The 21,462-nt window shown below is 41.1% G+C and overlaps 1 protein-coding gene across 39 annotated transcripts in view; it reads left to right on the top strand.

The window, feature by feature from the left end:
- Positions 1 to 21,462, top strand: part of CLIP1 (CAP-Gly domain containing linker protein 1) — a 108,278-nt gene that overhangs the window by 57,908 nt on the left and 28,908 nt on the right. For 25 of the 39 annotated variants that reach the window (XM_083589619.1, XM_083589616.1, XM_083589622.1 and 22 more), the window contains 5 exons: positions 1,436 to 1,601; positions 2,112 to 2,327; positions 4,971 to 7,256; positions 8,424 to 8,561; positions 11,540 to 11,646. In XM_083589619.1, the coding sequence (XP_083445745.1) occupies positions 1,436 to 1,601; positions 2,112 to 2,327; positions 4,971 to 7,256; positions 8,424 to 8,561; positions 11,540 to 11,646 (2,913 nt within the window). The remainder of the gene's footprint in view (positions 1 to 1,435; positions 1,602 to 2,111; positions 2,328 to 4,970; positions 7,257 to 8,423; positions 8,562 to 11,539; positions 11,647 to 21,462) is intronic. The other 14 variants (XM_083589639.1, XM_083589638.1, XM_083589636.1 and 11 more) reach the window with 1 other exon arrangement.

Raw genomic sequence — 21,462 nt, 5'->3', positions numbered from 1 at the left:
CAAAACTCTCCACTATGACCTGTTCATCTTGGGTGCCCTGCTCGGTATAGTTCATAGCTTCTCTGAGTTATTCAAGCCCCTTTGCCATGGCAAGGCAGTGATCCATGAAGGCGCTTTCTTTTATACATTTTGGCTGATTTGGCCGGAGTCAGGTACCATCGGTAAAACATTTTAATCAGATTTTCTTTAAGAAATTCTTCCAGAAATTCACATGCGGTGAATTTTATGTCTACCTTCCAAAGTCTTTCCCACGCCTCCATTTGGATATTATAGCTGAAGTCCTGGGCCCATCAAACCATAACTGATTTTACCTCCTACTCCTTGACTTCCCACCCAATCAAGGAGGCGTTTATACATTTTGGATAAAAGTTTTTCTTTTGATTGAATTAAATCTTTCTCTAATCTTGATAGCTCTGTTGCAAAACCTTTTTGTTTGTCTTTTCTAAATATTTCATTATGTTGAAAATATTGGAGCCAGTTAGTTGTGTTCAGATCTCAAATTTCTTTAGGCTTAATTTATTATCTTTTTCTTCCCGAAAGGTTTTATTTCGTTTTTTTCCTCTGGCCCGATATTTTTAACTAACAAATTTGTTTTTTTTTTACATTTAATTTGAAAACCAGCCACTTGTCCAAATTCTTTTGTTTGATTTTTATTTATCTCAGTCACTTTTGGTAAACTTTCTTTGGGGTTTTCCGTAGTAATGATAAAGTCGGCTTGTCTAAATAAGAATGGCTGAAGAACAACAGTAGGGTGGGAGTGACTTCCTGCTCGTGGGCTTCCCAGAGACATCTGGTCAGCAGCTGTGAGGACAAGATACTGGACTGAATGGGGCCCTTGGTCTGATGTAGCAGCCAGGCTCTTTTATTTTGTTTGCTTCTGTTTAGCTCGAGGCTTGAAGCTTCCTTGAATTCTTTGTAAACCTGTATCTAGTTTACATCTGTAAATTACGGCAAGGGAATGCAGAGGGAGGTAGAAAATGGAAGCATATGCTCCTCTTTGCCCTACTGCTCCTCTGCAAAACATTTTCACATGTCCACTTGTATGATCAGTGGGTAGTGATACCTGCACTGTCTGCTGCCATTCGACCTGAAATTCAAAAGTGTGTAAGCAAAATTCAAATTGTTTTTGTCCTTTGCACCCTAAAAAAGCAACATGGTCACAGTATAAAAACAACAACCTGCCCCTGCCCTATGGACTTTACCATCTATTCTTGGAGGGGAAGACAATGGAGGGAGGAAAGGGAAAAGCAAGGGTAAGAACAGACACATAGGGACATGCAGGGCTTTTTTGCAGCAGGAACTTGGGGGAACTCAGTTCCGGTACCTCTCAGGTTGGTGCCATTTTTTAAAGGAAGATAATGCTTTTGTGCTATGAAGTACAGGCTTCCAAGGGTTGCAGTGCTGACTCTCTCTTTTTGGTTATGATTCATTTTAGGCAGCTAGAGGAGCTTCAGCTTCAGCTCACCAAGGCAAGTGAGAGAGCTTCTCAGCTGCAGGAAAATTTGGAGCAGGCGACACGTAAAGCTGAAGAGGAGCAACAGGAAGCGCACAAGAAGCATCAGGCTGAACTGCAAAAGATGCAGGACAAATTAAGCAACCTGGTAAGAGCAGCTGCATGGGCATTTCTCCAGAGCGGCCAGGAAGCAACTATAGGCCAGCACAAGCATTCTTGCTCTCTACTGATGGCTCAAGTAAATAGTGATGCTGGGAATAAATGCATCACTGCTCCTGCTAACTCAATTTCTCTCTCTTTAAAACATTCAAACCTAATTAGCCGTTCTGTAGCTTGAGATATTTATGTTGCAAAACATTGCTGCTTTACCACTGATGCTGACTCTTCATCTCTTTGAAACCATTACACCAATGTTACTTACTTCAAGCTCTCTCTCTGTCGCGCGCGCACACACACACACAACCTATTTTACGCCTAATAAACCACAAGGCTTCAAAGACCCTGCTTACGCTAGATTTAGCACAGCTATTATTTCAACTCTAATTCAAGAAAAATGTGCTCTTACATGATGAGAAAGCAATTGCAGAACACCATGGCTAGCTGTATAGGAAGGGAGCAGGACACTGTGCTGAACTGTATTGGCTCTCTATATTCACAGGAGAAGAAAATTTTGACTGGCCAAAATCAGTATAAAGATCTGCAGACAACGCACAAAAAAACACATTCAGAGATGGCCGCCAAGCATGATGCATCCATCAAGGAGCTTAAGCAACAACTTCAGGAAACGCAACAGCTATTGACAACAGCACAAAAGGTGAACAGTGACTTAGAAAAACAGACCAAGGAGCTGAAAAAGGAAGCAGAGCATGCAAAGGTGTGTATTTCTCTGAAACAGGTAGCCAAAGTTTGGACTTTTTTGGTGGCTCAATTACACTGTCCCAAACTCTCTGCATTTGCTTGATGGCTCTTTTAAGTCAATATATGTCCATAGCTGACTGGCCCATCGAGCTGACATGGGAAAGGCATCAATTTTTGAGCCACTCACCCATGAGGGAGCTGTATGACTGGTACCTTGTCAGACTGAACTTTGGCTTCCCAAGCCTAATGGAACAAGCAGGGGCGTTGCAAGGGGGGTGCAGGGGGTGCGGTCTGCCCCGGGTATCAAGCCGGGGCAGGGTGTGACAAAATCTCCCCCGGCGGATCCGCACCAGGTTGCACCTCCCGGCTGAGCCGCACCAAACGAATCATGCCTCCCGGCCAGGCCTCAACACCAGATCATGCCCCCCAGCCTGGTCGCTGCGCCGAACCGTGCCTCTCGGCCTGGCCACAGCGCCAAATTGCGCTTCCAGGCTGGGTCGCAACACCAGATCATGCTCCCCAGCCGGGCATGATCGCCCTGCCCCCTGGGTTGGGCGTTGTGGGATGGCTGGAGGAGGCAGGCAAGCAAACAACGGGGGGGGGATGGGCGCCATGTGCCCCATCCCGTCCGTTCCTATGGGTAGTTTGCCCTCCCCATGGGCGGTTCGCCCCACCCTCGCCCCGCACCAGGTGCCCGAGAGGCTTCCTCCGCCACTGGGAACAGGAACTCCTGTACAGTTTGCAGAGAGGCTTTGATGTTGACGCTTCCAAATCGAAGCCTGACACTGCCTTATGGGTCACTAAATCGCATAAAGGTCAGTGCTAATTAGCTAATTTATATCTCAAGAGGTGACCAACACTTGAGCATTAGGGTTTTTGTATTTTTTCATCAGGCCAGTGTAATTCTCAGGTGTTGGCTACAGATTTTATGTCCTTTCTTTCCAAAGAATTAGATGCAAGAAAGGAAGTTAAGACCTGCAATCATGGGGAAAATTTATAAAATAAAAATAAAAATGATCAGATAGAAAGAGAAGCTGCTCGGAGGATGCAATATGCCCAGTATTATTACTTTTAAAATTTTCAAGAAGGACAAAGTCTTCCCAAGAATAAATTTAAGTGCAATTAGGCCCAGTTCAATGACATAGGAAGTAAATGTATTCTAGATCCTTTGTAGCCCTGTAATTTCTCATTCCCTTATTCTGTAGGTAACTGACTTTACTTTTTTAAAAAATTCTTTTCATTGGATGCTTAAAAATCCCTTATCCCATTTGAAGTGGCAAAACAAGCTTTAGAGGTGGTGGGTTTTACTGGCATTTCTTACTGCTTGATACCCTGCAAAAAGCTGTCCGTGTTCCACATTGTCCTTAGTGTGACTTGAATAGCCTAAATTTTATTTTTTGCATTTCCTTGACATTGTTCCTTGCGTTCATCTCCTATTCATTGCCTATGTGCTTTGAGCTTTACGTTTTATTACACTGGTAGCTGCATATGTATATGTTGACACACAGGCCAAAGGGCTATGAGCTGAGGTCCAATACTATATGGTTATTTGCATTTAATTACTACAATAAGGTACATATAAAATGCTCTCCACGTAGGGGAGAAAAGCTTGAAATACAGCTGTAAATTGCCATGTTCTAAAGGATGGATTTGCATTGTCACCAAAGCTGATATAAATTAAACTTTGAGACTACTGAGCTTTTCCCCTTTATTTGACATTTCATTAATACCACCATTGTAGGACTTTAACACCTCAGAAAAAATCATTTTAAATTGGAGCTGAGTGAATGACAACCAGCTCACAAACTGGTGAAAATGCCTTTTAAAGATGGGACACTTTTAACATTAGCTATCATAACAGAATCATAGAGTTGGAAGGGACCACGAGGGTCATCTAGTCTGCCCCCTGCAATGCAGGAATATTTTGCTCAAACCCATGACCCTGAGATTAAGAGTCTCATGCTCTACCAACTGAGCTATCTGCTTCTCCTTATGGAGCAGTTCAGGGAAGTTTCCCCTGTCAGAGTGCCATCGGTCAGTGGTTGTGCCCTCACTCATTCACCAGCTCAGCCTTGTTTCTTTGGGTTCCATGTTCATTGACAACTTGTCCAGGCACAACATGCACAGTTCTTTCCTCTCAAAATTGGAAGGGGGGTTATATTTCAGCTGCAAAGAGTAGGCCAAAGATTGTGCCATCACTACTGCTCATGTTGAAATATAAATCTCGTTTTGACATTGCAGCAGATGTTGAAACTGTGCAAAGGATCTAATCTTGCTGCCTTTAAATAAGTTAGACTTTTACCTGCCTTGGCAAACACATGATTACAGCTTTTGTCTAGCTAGAATCCCCTTCTATATTCCAGCTGCTGCATTGCCTTAAGCACTCATTTGATAGTTGGGCTGTGTGATCATTTGTGAGCTCAAAAGCTTATTAAAGACCATGCAACTTGTGAGCTTAAGACATTTCAATATAATGGCATTTGTTTAGCATTCAAAAGGATTTGGAAGTATTCAGCAGGGCTGTGTGTGTGTCATTATATACTTTTGTTTTTAAAAAACAACAGTAACGCTATTTGTCTTTAATCCACACTTTGCACTAGTCTGCTTGACTTCATTTTTTGTTTTTTGTTTCCCTATTCCCCATCCTTTGTTTCTTTAGTCCTTAACCTCTGTGTTAGCAGCAGCCAGAAAAGAGATTGAACTAATGTCAGAGGAGATGAGGGCTTTGATATCAGAGAAAGAAACCTTGGCACAGGAGGGGAATGCTTTAAAATTAGAAAAAGGTTCCTTGTTATCAAAACTTGTAGAGTTGGAGTCCAAGATTGGGTTATTAAAACAAGATCAGGAAAAGCTTTGGACAGTGAATGAAGAACTTAACCTGGAGAACAAAAAAATCATAAAGGAGAAACAAGAAGCTGAGAATAAAACGCAGCAGGAAAAAACTAAAAATGATGAATTAATTTCTGAGAAAGGAAAGTTGCTCTTAGAAATAGAGGCAGCCCAAGATGATCTTCTTAAAATCACTAGAGAGAATGATGCTCTACGCACCTCAAAGGTGGCTCTCCTCCGCCAGGTGGATGAGCTGCGGACCCATAGAGATGCCTTGGCGCAGGAATGTCAGAAGCATGTCTGCCAAAGGGAAGAGCTCCAGGATTGTCAGAGAAAGCTTTCTGAGGAAAATGCTGCTCTTCTCAAAGATAAGGATGACGTCATTCAGAAGCTGAAGAGTTCTTATGAAGACATGGCCAGGGATCAAAAGGAGCTGCTTGAAGAAGTCACTTCCCTGGCTGCTGAGAGGGACTTGCTTCTGGGGAAACACTTGGATCTCGAAAACCAGAATGTGGCTTTGAAAAGAGAAAGGGATAATCTATTGCAGACTAGCCAGGATCTACAGTCAGATAAGGAGGCTCTCCTGAAAAGCCAGGAAGAGCTGCATAAAAGCTTAGAGCAGGCTCTAGATGAAAAGCAGAAGCTTGATGTGAAAAGTGAAGGCCTGCGCACTGATCTAGAAGCAGCAAATAAGGAGCTGAAAAAGATTACCAAAGACAAGGTTCAACTGCAGGCTGCTCATGCCAGCCTTTCGAAGCTCCTAGAGGAGTTCAAGGCCAGTAGGGAGTCAACAGACTCTGAATGTATTCAGTTGCTGCAAGAGAAGGAAGCCTTGTTTTCTGCTGAGAGGAGACTTTCAAGTGAAAGAGAAGAGCTTTTGAATGAAAACAAGGCCCTTTCTGAAAAGCTGGCTAATGTCTCTGAAAATGCCACTCTTACCGAGAGGATGCTGAATGAAAAGCTAAGCCAGATGAGCGCAGAGAAGGAGTTGGCTTCTCAGAAGTCCTCAAAGCTCAAGAAGCAGAATGAGAACCTTCTGAAGGAAAAGGCCATTCTGGAAGCAAAATGTGCTGAGCTTCTGGCAGAGAAGCAGTCTGTGACCAAAGCCCTATGCGACTTGAAGAGGAAGCATGAATTGGACATCTCTGCAAAGAGGATGCTCACTCAAGAGAAGGCCAGACTCCAGGGCAGTGTTGAAACTTTGAAGCAAGAGCTTGACCAAAAAACAGAAGAAAACCAAGAGCTTGCCAGCTACAAGTGTGAGCTGTCCAAAATCCTGAAAGAGACCCAGAGTGCCAAAACAGTGTTAGAAAATGAGTATTCTGCTTTGCTTCATGCCAAGCAACTGTTAGCAGCTTCATTTAAAAGTAGTTCTTCTGAGAAAGAGCTACTGAGCCAAGAGAAGGTTCGGTTGCAGGAGGAATGTCAAAAGTTGAATAAAGAGTTCAAAACAGTCCATGATAATCTGATAATAGAACGGGACAGTAGGAAGCTGGAAAAAGAGTCCTTTGTGGTAGAGAACACACAGCTTCATAACAGTGTCAGCCAGTTAGAGAGTGAGAAGGAACAGCTAACATCCAAAAACAAGGAGCTGTTGGCTGAGAGGGATAAGCTGAAACAAGAGAAGTTAAAATCTGAATCTAAGCTGGAGGAAATTATGAAGGAAAAGGAGATCCTTAGGGTCGAAACAGATCAACTCGCATCCAATATTGAGAAGTTGAAGGGTGAATTTGTGGCATTGACGAAGTCCAAAGCTGAGCTCCAGGAACTGCACAGCTGCGTCTCCAAGATCCTAGAAGATCTCCGTTCCAGCCATGAAACATCTGAACTGGAACGTGTTAAACTTCTTCAGGAGAATGAGATTCTGCTTTCCGAGCAGAAACATCTGATCACAATAAAAGAAGAAATTTTGAAAGAGAAAGAAAAGTTCTCTGAAGACTACTATAAGCTTCATGAGGAGGTAACACTTCTAGCACAGGTCAACAGTGAGCTGTCAGCCAGCCTCTTGGCATCTCAGAATAAAAACCTGGTGCTCCAGAAAGAAAAGGATGAGCTTATCTTGAAACTGAAAGAATTCGAGAATCTTCAGGCACATGCGGTAATGCAAAGATTTGAGGTATCAAGACACTGATAAATCAGTCGAGTATAGTTACTAACACCCAACACTAACTTCAGTTGTTTCGGTGTCTGCACTTAATTTTGCACGATCCAGCACCTTGGCTCAGTCTGAACACCCTCCTTAATTATCTTGCTCACAGAGAATTTACCTCTTTGTGAATATCAAAAAAACCTCTCACCTGCTGTAAGAATCAGGCAGGGGAGGAGAAAATATCACACCCAACTTTCAAGGGCCTCACAGCTATTGAATGTTGCAAGGCAATTTTTCAGTTGTGAATAAAAAGGCAGGTTTCCAGATCTGCGGGAGCTTAAAATTACACACACATGTATTGGCACATGTAACCTTCTTAAATGTATACTCAAATTGTTATCCAAAAATTAGTTGTTAAAACTTCCTCCAAAGCCTTCTTACTCTTAATTGGATAAAAGGCAGCAGGACACTCACTGCCCAAGCAGAATTGCTTCTGTGACAAAGGATTTGGCAATGTCTGTTATCTTTTTATTCACAGTAGGCTTTGCATTCTCTACCAACTGAGCACAAAATGGAATTTTGAGACCTTCCTCTCTGGGCTTCATAAACCATAAAGTTTTTATTCCAAGGACTATTTCAGATCATCTTTCTTGGGTCTGAAGCTTTTGCTTTGCTCCCCAAAAGACATCACAGTACTAAAAGTTTGCAACCATATATTTGCCCCATCTCTTAACTTCAGTGTTTTCTACCAAATTCAGATGCAGGGCTGCTGTCCTGATATCTCAGTACTATGAAAGTGCAAAGAGGACAAATGACAAATCTGTTGGTAGTGAATATTGCTGGAACTACTTTTTTTTTTTTTACAAAATTTAAAAGGATGGCATAATTAGGGCTACCAGTCTCACCTGAAGACTGACACTAGCATGGGACTGTAATTTGTGCATGGAATAAGATGACTGATAGAGTTAATTCAATATATTTTGCAAAGTTCTGGAATGCAAACACAGGTAGAAATGGAGTGCTTGTGATTACAACTAGCAAGCGGCTTGCAGTCAGTTTATGTGGCCTCTACGTGCTGCTAAAGAGAAATCCCATTGGCTTGAGGAACAATCTGTGGAGTAGGCAATCTATAAATTTGTATCCAGAGTCTGGCATGGTTTTGCACAGGATTTGATGTGGCTTTTTATCTCGTAGACTGCACAAACAGCAGAAGATGCTTTGCAGATAGTTGAGCAGGTGACCAAAGAGAAGGAAGTCCTTCATAAAGAGAAGATGGAAACTTTGACATCCCTGGAGGATTCCAGGCAGGCTAATCAGAAGCTGCAGAAGGAGGTAAGCAAACCCAAATCCTGGCTGTTTGATAAAATGTGTGTCACTCAAAGCTGGAGAGCCTGGTTCTTAAATCTCTCCTGCAGATAGCTGGGTATCCAAGGGCAGGTCAGTGAAATGTTTCTGAATAGTGCATCCAGTCACCATGAGATGGAAGGGGCCGTAGCTCAGTGACAGAATGGGTGCTTTGTTTGCGGGAGGTCCCAGCCCCAATGTCTGGCATTTCCATTTTAGAAAAGGGGTCATATAGCAGATGATAAGGAAGAAGCCACTGCCATTCAGAGCAGATGTTACTGGGTGGACTGCCCCTGGGCACAAGGCAGCTTCTTCGTTATCAAATGACAAATGGCCAGAGCCTAAATCCTAGTAGCCTTTGGTAGAGGGAATGCCACTCCCTTTTCCCTTTTCTTGCCCCAGAGTGCTGAACATTATAGAGAATGTGTATCTTCTGGTGGTATCTGTAAATAATTTTACCTCGGAACAAATGAAGCTGGTTTATGTAGAGTCAGACAGAGGTCTCCATTCTGTTTACTCTGAGTGGTGACAATTCTCCAAGATCTCAGGCAGTTTCCCATCCATGTCTGGTTCTGGACCCTTATCCTGGGAGCATGATGTAGGAAACCCATAAAAAGGAAAGCAGTGCACAGCCTCCGATTATTTTATTTACAATCTGATTTCCTTCAGTATTGTTAATTGGCCACAAACAACACGTAAACTTGAAAGCCTCCCTATTACTCAGTTCACTTTCTGGACTGTGGAGGGTGTGTCAGCTCCCTGGCGCCCCGCAGACAGTGGCGTTGCTCCTGGACGGAAGAAAGTCCTGGAGCTGCGTTTCCCCAGCCTGGTGTTCCCTGTTCCCTACTGCAGCAGCCATCAATGCTACTGGAGATCATAGAGCACTCAGGACCTTGAAGTCAGCGAATGCCAATGGTTGATTGCCAGATAGCTGAAAATTAAAATTAAAATCCAGCAGCTCTGTAATTCTTACAGAGCATCTGGAGATTATCTGTTACATAATAAAACACAATGCTGAGTGCATGTGAACAGACTAGGCTTACCAGCTGCTAGCAAGCTCTTACAGGGAAAATGAAACCGCCATAAATAAAGGCTCGAGGTCAGTTTGGACCAGAAACATCAGATTCATTGAAAGGATGGTAGTCTCAGCACCGCCAGCTCAGTGCTTCTCTCTTTGATTCCCTCTGTTTAAGGTACTGTAGCAGCTCAGGGTAGAGGGCTTTCTTTTGTCTGGGCACACTCCATCCGTCATCTGCTGCTAAATGTGTAGGGATGTCAAATTAGGGTTGTCTGCCTTTCATCGTTGCTGCCAATTAATGTTTGATTAATATCTCTCCTTTGATGGGGCTCTTAATTCACATTAGAAGTTTTATGGTAAAACTTCTTTGCAAGATGGTTTATCTAATTATAAGCTAGCTGGTTTGCCAGTTTAGTGGAACTTGTAGCTTATTAAGCTTAATACATTTTACTTTTGGAAGGTGCCAGAAAGGATTTTACTGCCTATACTGTACTGAACGTGTTTTAAAGCAGACTCTGAGGTGTGTCACAACTTTAAAAAATGGAAAAGTAATTGAAATACCAATGCACTTTGGGGTGTACAACCCTCTTGTTTTCTGACAAGTGTAGCTATATTAAAATGATTCCAAGCAGGCATTACTTACCTTAGATTCAGAAAGGTTCTCTCTGCAAGTCAGATTAAAACTATAATTCTAAGGCAGTAATGCTTATGTGAGTTTTATCCTGCTCCCCTAGCAATGTGTTGGGACTTTGATTGCTTCACTGGATTAATATATTTCCCCATTTGCCTTTCTAGTCCTCTCCTTTGAATCATATTTAAAGCATTCAGCAACCCTAGATTTTGTTCTCCCTTACTTTTGATGGCCTGAAACCTGAAGCAGCCCTGTTCTGTACTGTTTAGTATTTACTGTTGGTTGTGCCTTAGGCAGTATACTGTTGTATGGCCAGATTGGGCAAGGTATTGAACAAGGCATTGGAAACGCATGACGCAGTCTCCTGAATCTTTCAGGTTTTTAAAAAAGAAGCCACAGGGTTCCTAATTGGCTGAAGATTGTTACATTGTGGGACGCAGAATGCAGGGTTAACCTCTTTTCTTATACTAGTTCCCTAAACTAACACACCCACACACCCACACCCTAGACTGCTATTTTCACCATTTTGAAAAACAAGTTGCTTTCTGTAATGTGGTAAATAACAACTTGCAGTTTTGTTTTTTTTAATAATAAAAAATGCCCGCCTATTGCTACAGTCTCAGTCCAATTCATGTAATCCTCCAGCTGCTTTTAAAAGAAAGCAAAATAGATGAGAGCCCCCTCCTCTGGTGCAGAGCAAGCCAGTCTTCTGTAGAGACCTGGTGGTCGAGGGATGACCGGCAGATTGTCCTTTAGTGACAACATGAAAACAGCCCCCCTCCCCCGCAAGGCCCTCCCTCAGGTAATTCATGGCATGGAAAGAATAATGGCCTTTAAACGGCTCTTTAAAGCTTAAATGCTTACCAGTCTTTCCTGGATTCTCCCTTTTTAATTTGTTTTGTTTTGTACAGTGGCGTAGCGTGGGGTGTCAGCACCCGGGGCAAGGCAAGTAATTTGCGCCCCCTAACCCGTGGATTTGCGCCCCCTAACCCGTGGATTTGCCCTAACCCCAGATGTTGCGCCCGGTGCGGCCGGCCCCCCCTGCACCCCCCACGCTACGCCACTGGTTTTGTACACAGATCAGTTTTATTTGTGCAACAATGTTGTGTTGTGTACTTTACCTTGTTTTTAGCTAAAGAAAATGATACTGTTTTTTGTATTTTTATTTTTCTGTAAACTACTTAGCAATTTTTACTATATTAAGCAGTATTAAAAATGGATAAATAAATGAAATGAAATGCCTCAGCCCCCTCGGTCCTTTCAGTCCCCCCAGAATAGGAAGCCAAGTATCCTTCTTGTTTTCTTTTCTCTTCCAAGTTGGATGCCCTTAAAGGAAGTGCCGTGAAGAGCAAGGAAGAGCTGAGCAAGTCTCAGGAGCTCCTCAAAACCGAGAGCAAGAAAATGGAAGAGATGAGAAAAGAACTGTAAGTGTTTAACTCTCTTACTCTTTATGTGAGACTCCGTTTATTACTCGTGAAAACAAAATGTTTGTTCATGGTGTATGAGGGATGTTTTCAGTTGTTTAAAAAATAGTGGTGAAATTGTGTAGCGAGAACCATTCTTCCTTCTGAAACTTATGAGGATAACAAAGAATGACTAATATCTTTATTTAAAGGCACAAAAAAAGATACAGTGGTACGTATGCTTCAGGTTACATTCGCTTCAGGTTACGGACTCCGCTAACCCAGAAATAGTACCTTGGGTTAAGAACTTTGCTTCAGGATGAGAACAGAAATTGTGCTCCGGCGGCAGCAGGAGGCCCCATTAGCTAAAGTGCTGCTTCAGGTTAAGAACAGTTTCAGTTTAAGAACGGACCTCTGGAATGAATTAAGTACTTAACCCGAGGTACCACTGTAGTGGTAAAAATTATGCAGTTATGGGTCACTGAAAGTTACTGGGAGATACCGATTGTTAATACAAATCATGTTATGTCGACTGCTGTGTTTGTGTTTACTGATTTGAAAGTATGCGTAGTTTGGCCACCTGGGGGCATGAGCACTTTCCAGATAGGGGCTTTTCCTCTCTCCCCACATTGTGCACACGCAAAGCTGATCTCTTTCTATTTTTCATTGCTCTGCTTGTTAGTAATCATGATAACAGCATTACTGGTCTTGCCTTAGACTTAGAGGCACCACCCCAAGGACAGATACCAGAGAATGTGGAATGCTTAATGCTAAGTGATAAGGGATTTTGTTTGCAAAAAAGCCTTTATTTTTAATTTCCAGCAGGGTGGTGATGATTTGTTTCATTTTGTGTGGGATTTCCCACCCCCCCCCATATTTTGCATGAGCAGAAACAAACATGTTGGTTTTTCACGACTAGCTGTGGGAGAGATGCAGGTTCAGCCAAGTTTTGCAGTCTCTGTGGGCAGAGAGGGAGGCAGGCTCTGCCACGCAAAGCACTGTACGCTTCAAATTCAACTCACAGTGGTCCCTCGTTTCTCTTTAAAACCAAGCCAACCCCATATTTGCATATTTGAGAAGCTATTTGATGGTGGGGAGCTCTTGATTTCCAAACCAATTTATTTGCTCTCAGGAGACATCAAGAGGAGATAATTATTTCCAGGGTTGTGTATGGTTCAAAAAGAGCCAGGAATGAATGCTGCTCTGGGTTTCAGAACAGAACAAGTGTGGTTGAATCAGTCAGGGTTCAAAACTGTATAGAAAAATGTTATTTAGATTTTATTGCAAGATGCTGAAGGTGGGAGATTACTATCGAGTTGGTTGATGCCTGTCCTAGAGTTATCCTTTATCTATGTGGTCAGATTTTTGGTAGAAGTGGAAAGAAACCCAGGCCACAGAATTTTCAGGAATGTACTTAGAGTGTGCTCCAGAGTCTTCTTTTGCAGCAACCATCGATAGAACTTTCCCATGCTGATTGACATATTTCAGACCCATGGATTGGAGGTTCTCCGCTACCCTGTTAAAGCATCTCTAGCTGCTCTACACAGAACTCTTTTGACGTGTTAATACATGCAAGAAATATGCCTTTACAATTGCATGTTTCACACAGCTACAAGTGCCAAGGAACTGAAACTGGCCTTGGCTCCCCACCCAGTGGTAAACATGCTTGCTACCACATAACGTTTGGAGTGACTCTCCAGGTTTTTTTGGGGGGGAGGGGACACCTGTATCTGAATGCTGGTCTAGCCAAGCCAGTCTTGGCCATACTGGGCTGGATGCACAACTGGTCTGGCTCAATAGAAGGCATGGGTTTCTCAAAATCAAGTCATACCAGACGAATTTCATTCCTTTTTTTGATAGAGTTACAAACTTGGTGGATCAGGGAAATGCTGTGGATGTAGTGTATCTTGATTTCAGTAAGGCTTTTGACAAAGTCCCTCATGATATTCTTGCAGAGAAGTTGGCAAAATGAAGGAAGTAGCTGTTAAGTAGAATTGTAGTGGGTTGATTGACAGAACCCAAAGCATGCTCACTAATGGTTCCTCATCATTCTGGAAAAAAGGGACAGGTGGGGTACTGCAGAGTTCTATTTTTTTTTTTTTTTTTTGAGAAATATTTATTAAGATTTTACAAAAACAAATATACAAAAACACATAATAAAAGAAACAAAAAAAAGAATAAACACACAGGAAAAAATAAAAAAAATTAAAAACAATTCTTTTTCATAACTTAAAACTCATTTGCTTGTTTCTTTGACTTCCTCACACCTCCCCTTCTTGTATTCCCATTTAAATAATCAAATCAGCAAATCCTTACCCTCTTTCATTTATCTTATCTCTATAACTTAACATTTTATAACTCAGTATTTTCATCCATTATCAATTCATTTTTGCATGTTCTTATTAACTTTGTTGCTAATACCACTTATTTCCAATCCAACATCATTTTAATTATGTTTTTACCTATTTATACCCTTTTTCCATATACTTAGAGCATTACAGCTGGAAACCACTTAATTTCTATCCAACATCATTCTAACATTCATTAATTTTACAGTATTTCTGTAAATAGTCTTTAAATTTCTTCCAATCCTCTTCCACCGACTCTTCTCCCTGGTCTCGGATTCTGCCTGTCATTTCTGCCAATCCCATATAGTCCAACACCTTCATCTGCCACTCTTCCAGGGTGGGTAAATCTTGTGTCTTCCAATACTTTGCAATAAGTATTCTTGCTGCTGTTGTAGCGTACATAAAAAAAGTTCTATCCTTCTTTGGCACCAATTGGCCAACAATGCCCAGAAGGAGGGCCTCTGATTTTTTCAGGAAGGTATATTTAAATACCTTTTTCATTTCATTATATATCATCTCCCAGAAAGCCTTGATTCTTGGGCACGTCCACCAAAGGTGAAAGAATGTACCTTCAGTTTCTTTACATTTCCAACATTTATTATCGGGCAAATGATATATTTTTGCAAGCTTGACTGGGGTCATGTACCACCTGTATATCATTTTCATAATATTCTCTCTTAAGGTATTACATGCCGTAAATTTCATACCTGTGGTCCACAACTGTTCCCAGTCAGCAAACATAATGTTATGTCCAACATCTTGTGCCCATTTAATCATAGCAGATTTAACCGTTTCATCCTGTGTATTCCATTTCAACAGCAAGTTATACATCCTTGACAAAATCTTAGTTTTGGGTTCTAACAGTTCTGTTTCTAATTTTGATTTTTCCACCTGGAAGCCAATTTTCTTGTCCAAATTATATGCCTCCATTATCTGATAATAATGAAGCCAATCTCGCACTTTGTTTTTCAGTTTCTCAAAACTCTGCAGTTTTAATCTATCTCCCTCTTGTTCCAAAATTTCCCAATATTTCGGCCATTTGGCCTCCATATTGAGCTTTTTCTGGGCTTTTGCTTCCATTGGTGACAACCACCTTGGGGTTTTATTTTCCAATAAATCCTTATATCTTATCCAAACATTGAACAAAGCTTTCCTGACAATATGGTTCTTAAATGCTTTATGTGCTTTAACCTTGTCGTACCACAAATATGCATGCCACCTGAAAACATTGTTAAAACCTTCTAAATCCAAAATGTCTGTGTTCTCAAGAAGCAGCCAGTCTTTCAACCAGCAGAATGCTGCTGATTCATAGTAAAGTTTAAAGTCTGGCAGGGCAAATCCACCCCTTTCCTTTGCATCAGTTAATATCTTGAATTTTATTCTGGGCTTCTTGCCCTGCCAGACAAATCTAGAGATATCTTTCTGCCACTTCTTGAAACAATCCATCTTGTCCACAATTTGCAGTGTTTGAAACAAAAACAGCATTCTAGGCAATACATTCATCTTTATAGCTGCAATTCGACCCAACAAGGAAAGCTTCAAATTTGACCAAATTTCTAAGTCTTTTTTCACTTCCGTCCAACATTTTTCATAATTATCTTTAAATAAATTCCCATTTTTTGCTGTCATGTTAATCCCCAAGTATTTCACTTTCTTAACCACAGTCAGACCTGTCTCATTCTGAAACCTCTCTCTTTCAATCGGTGTTAAATTTTTCTCTAAAACCTTAGTTTTTAACTTGTTCAGCTTGAATTCTGCCACTTGACCAAATTCTTGAATTAGTTCTAAAACCCTTTTAGTACTAGATTCTGGCTCCTGTAACGTCAATACTAAATCATCTGCAAATGCTCTCAATTTGTACTGTTTGGCTCCGACCTGTATACCTTTAACCAACCGGTCCCTTCTACTCATATTCAGCAGAACCTCCAGGACCAATATAAAAAGCAATGGGGAGATTGGGCACCCCTGTCGTGTCCCTTTTTCTATCTTAAATTCTTCCGTCACCACATTATTTACAATTAATTTAGCCTTTTGTTCAGAATATATTGCACCTATACCATTTTCAAAACCTTGGCCTACCCCCATCCCCTGTAGGTTCTTTTTCATAAAACTCCAAGAGATATTGTCAAAGGCTTTCTCCGCGTCCACAAATATCAGAACTGCTTTAGTATTTATATTCACTTCTAGTTTTTCCAAAATATCAATTATGTTCCTCAAATTATTAGACAAATGTCTTCCCGGGAGAAAGCCCGCTTGATCTTTGTGAATCTCTTCCATCAATACTTTTTTCAATCTCTTGGCCAAAATGTCAGCAAAGATTTTGTAATCCACATTAAGTAACGATATAGGGCGGTAGTTCTTAAGCTGAGTCTTTTCAGTCTCTGTTTTCGGTATAAGTGTAATATACGCCTCTTTCCACGACTCTGGTGCCCTCTTCCCTTCCAGAATTTCATTGCAGACTTCCTTCAAAGGTTATATTAACCACTCTTTCAAAGATCTATAATATCTAGAAGTCAGCCCATCCGGTCCTGGAGATTTGCCCAATTGCATATTTTGAATGGCACCTTCTACTTCCTGTTCAGATATTTTATAGTTCAACATTAATTTACTTTCTTGAGAGATTTTTTGTAATCCATTTGTTTTCAAAAATTGGTCTATGTCCATTTCTTTCTGTGGCCCTTGTGAGTATAATTGCTTAAAGTACCTCTGGAAACAATTTCTAATCTCATTTGGGTTATGTATGTTCTTTCCTTCCACTTCTAAATTTGTAATAGCATTTAGTTTTTGTTTTTTTTTCATCTGCCAAGCCAACAATTTCCCACATTTATTAGCTGATTCAAATGTTTTTTGTCTCATTTGTTTAATTTTCCATTCTATTTCCTGATTCATCATTTTCATACAAATTGTATGTACAAGAAAGTATATTGTACTTGATATAATTTTATTTCTCTCAAAATCTCCTGCGATTTTGGTTTTACCCTCAATTTCTTCTCACATTCTTTTATTTTCTCCAAAATTTTATCTTTCTTCTCATTTTGACTTCTCTTCTTTATTGCATTCTGTTGTATCAAAAACCCTCTCATAACAGCTTTGCTTGCGTCCCAGATTACTCTTTTTTCTACATTAGTGTTCATATTTATTTCAAAATAATCTCTCAAAGTTTTTTGGGCCTTTTTATACACTTCTTCATCTCCAAATAAGGTATCATTCATCCTCCATCTGAAGGAGCCAGTTGATATTTGCTTCATCTCCATCCTTACAGCGTTATGGTCGGAGCAAGTTTTTGGGCAGATTTCACTTTCTTTATCTTTGGTGCCATTCCTCTAGTTACCCATATTTGGTCAATTCTAGTCCATGTCGTCTTGGCTTCAGAAAAGAAGGTTCCCTCTCTTCCCAAGGGGTTCTTTGTTCTCCAAATATCCACTAAGTCCATATTGTCTGTCATTTCAAAAAAAGTTTTTGGTAGTCTACCATCCTTGGTAACTACCTGTCTTTGTGCCTTGTCCATGTTTGTAGATACAACTCCATTCATATCCCCCATCAAAATCAGATTGTAATCCAGATAGTCCAATAATGTCTCATGCAACTTTTTAAAAAATTCAGATTTCCCCTCATTCGGTGCATAAATTCCTACGATCAAAAATTTCTCTCCTTGAACTTGAATTTCAATTGCCAGGAATCTTCCTTGTTCATCTTTAAAAATAAATTTCGGTAATAATCTCTCCTTTGCATATATCACAACTCCTCTTTTTTTAACTTTGTCGGATGAGATAAACTCCTGTCCCAGTCTCTTATTGATAAGTAATTTCCTGTGTAACCTTGTTACATGAGTTTCTTGTAGACAAATCAAGTCCAATTGTTCCTTTTTTAATAAATGAAAAACACTTTTTCTCTTCCAAGGAGAGTTAAGACCATTGCAATTCCAACTTAAAAGTTGCAGAGCCATGATGGGGTTATTTCGCTTTACCTCCGACTGCACCAAGTGTCTGTTCTTGTTCTGTCAACGGTGTCTCTTTCTCTGGGCCGTGCAATCCAAAAGATAAGTTTGCTATATCCAATATTCCTTTTTCCAGTGCTCTTGGCTCTTCTCCAGATTCCACTTCTTTCTGTAGATCTTCTTCGTGGTCTTTCAGAAACCTGTCTTTTTCGTTGACTGATCTTATTTTTATCTTTCTTCCTTTGTATTTAAAGGATAGACCTTGGGGAAATTCCCACCTAAAAAGAATTCTATTTCTTCTCAACAGGGCAACTAAATCTCCGTAGTTAAGCCTTAAGCCCAAAAGATGTTTTGGAATATCCTTAAATATCTCCACTCTTGAGTCGTCAATTTCCAAAGTCCTTTGATAGTGCAAGTTAAAGATTTTATCTCTCTCCTCTTTTGTTCGAAAGGTAATCAAGCAGTACCTCACCTTGTTCCTCCTTTGTCCTCTTCCGAGTCTGAATGCACTCACTATCTTAAATTCTTCCTTCCCCAAGTCCTGTTGCCAAAAATCTGTAAATTCCTATGTAAGAAAATCAGCCAGATTATCTTTCTCACGTTCTGGTACAGCCCTGATTCTTAAATTTTTTTGTTTCTCGTTCAATTCAATCATAGACAATGTCAAACCGTGGTCCTCCAATTGCTTATATACTGGTGGTATCTTCTCTTGAGTAGCAGTTGCAATATCTTTTGCTTCTTCAGCTATCTTTCTGGTCGAAGCAGATTCCTGTAATAATTTTTCAATAGACTGTGTATTGGTATTCACCTTCTGTCCCAAATTATTAATACTTGTAGTATTCAAATCAATTTTAACTGATGCTTCAGCTACTTGTTTATTTGTCTCAGCTACCTGCTTAGCTAAATTTTCCAAGGATTCATTAATTTTCCCAAGTGCTTGTGCCAAAACGTCTTCGGACGACATAACTTTTAATTTGACCTGTGGAGGGGCAGCCCCTGATGTTCCAGATGCTCCAGATGTTGAAGCCCTTCGCTGCTGTGCAGTATCTGTCTGATAGTGTCTTCCAGACCTAGTAATCTTTTCCTGTGCCAGCTCTAACTTTCCTCTCCCATCTGCCATAACACTCTCATGAAAATCCAAGGTCGATCCCACGGTTAGAGATTGTTTTGAAAAGGAATTTTCCTATAGTCCAGTTGTTATTGTAGCAATGTCAAATCTCCTCTAGGGGGACACAGTAACAACCAAAGCTTGCAACTTTTAAAGATGCATATAGTCCTTATGAGTCCCCCAATTCACTGAAAAACAACAGTTTCAGGCCACTTAAACAGTTACTTTAAAACCAGAAATCCAGAAACACTGTATCTCTTTTTTGCAGAGCAAGTCAAAAGTCCTTTGCTTACCGATAGGCTTTCCACCGAGCGGCTTTCCTTTTCTAGGGGCAGTCTGTTCCCAGGTTTTAGGCAGCAGATTTTAGCTTCCTTTTCCTCTTATTTTTGCAGGTAAATACACCTCAAACTTTCCCCCCTCCTCTCCTGCAAACTGGAGGGGAGACCGCTTTCCTGATGTTAAGATTTAAGTCTTTTTCCAAAGCGTCCTTTCAAGTTTCCGCTTTACAGTCTCTTTGCTTTGATCTGTTTACAATAAGGGAAGGCAGACTTCCTGTTTATACCTTCCCGCTTCGGTATCAAATTAACTTGTTCTTTTAAATCCTACTTTAAATTTAATCCTACTCACGGGTAGTTACTTTCAAGTCCAATTGTCCCAGGAAAAAGTCAGCGCTCTCCGATAACAGCTGTGCGGCTTCACTCCGCGGAAGAAGCAGTCGACTCTCAGCACCGCGCTGCTCACCCCGCCCTGCTCCGGAGCCCTTAAAAAAGGGTCCCTTTGCAGATTGGGGGGGCGCAAATGGTGCCCGCCGAGTCCCCACGTTCACAGGCTTCCCCCGCCTGTGATTTTTAAAGGGACCCCGCTTTGCCGCAGCGGTAGGACCCGATCCCACGGAGCTAGTCCCTCCGAGACTCAGAGGGAATCCGCCATTAATCGATGGCGCTGACCCGGAAGTACTGCAGAGTTCTATCCTGGGCCCGTTGTTCCATGACTTAGATGAAGAAATTGAGAGGGTGTTCATCAATTTTTGAGAGGGTGTTCATCAAATTTACAGATGACATCAAACTAGAGGTACAGCTAATGCTACAGAAGACAGAATCAGGATTCAAGATGACCTTAAAAGGTTGGAGAACTGGACCCAAACTAACAGAATGTATTTTAATAGAGACAAATGTATTCCTGCACTTGGGCAGGAATAACCACAAATATAAGATGGGGTACACCTAGCTTACTAGCAGTACATGTGAAAAGGATCTAAGGGTCTTAGTAGACCACAAGCTTCACACGTGTCAACAGTGTGATGCCACAGCAAAAGGGCTTAACAGAAGTCTCGTGTCCTGATCAAGAGAAGTAATCGTCCCATTTTATCAGACCGCACCTGGAGTCCTGTGTCTAGTTCTGGGCACCGCAGTTTAAGAAGGATATTGAGAAACTGGAACATGGAGGGCAACCAAGATGGTGAAAGGTCTGAAAACCAAGCCTTAGGAGGAGCAGTTGAAGAGGCTGGAAAAGAGGAGACTGAGAGGAGATCTGATGGACGTCTTCAAATATCTAAAGGACTGTTACATGGAAGATGGAGGAAACTTGTTTTCTCCTGCTCTGGAGGGTAGGACCAAACCAATGGATTCAAGTTACTAGAAAGAAGATTCTGACTCAACAGTTGGAAGAACTATTTGACAATAAGAGTTGTTTGACAGTGGAATGGATTCTTCCACCTTCTGAGGATTTTTAATCAGAGGTTGGATGCTCATCTTTCATGGATGCTTTGGTTGAAATTCATGCATTGCAGAGGATTGGACTAGATGACCCTTGGGGTCCCTTCCAACTCTACAATTCTATTATTCTTTCTCCAAAAATGTCTATTAGTGGGCCTCATTCTTACTCTCCAGCAATCCAAGCATCACGCAAGACCACTTATAGAACAAGTGCATGGTTGCTTTTTGAGGTGACAAACCAAAACAGCTAGAAAACTCTTAGATGTTGGAACTCCTAATGCAGATGATCTCAGGGCTCTTCAGTGTTGCTGACACTGATCGTTCACCATAAAACATTTTGAATTTGAGCTGGGTGGCTGAGTTTTTTGGTTATGACCCCTCTGTGGATGGAAATTAACCCAGGAGCACACTAGATGGTGTGCTGCTTGCACTGTGCTGATTCTTGATGCTTCCTGCACTGCTTCTCTCTAGTTCAGTGGTTCCCAATTAGCTAATTACTGAGGACTCCCTATTTATCAAAAGCCAAACCACAGACCCCTGCTTTAGAAAATTTTGGTAACTATGGTAGTTACCTCTGCAAAGCATTTTTTTGAACAAAATATGATGTGGCCCCTAATAAGCAAAGGATTTTAGGTACATAGTAAAAAACAAACAAACAAAACCCAGGGCTGAGCGATATCTGGTTTTCAACATCGGAATATATCAGCAAATAAACATCACGATATTCCA

The sequence above is a fragment of the Podarcis filfolensis genome (genome assembly GCF_964270895.1).
Source record: "Podarcis filfolensis genome assembly, chromosome: 16".
NCBI classification, from domain to species: Eukaryota; Metazoa; Chordata; class Lepidosauria; order Squamata; family Lacertidae; genus Podarcis; species Podarcis filfolensis.
The sequence above is the reverse complement of the archived record's forward strand: the minus strand, read 5'-3'. Positions and strand labels throughout refer to the sequence as shown.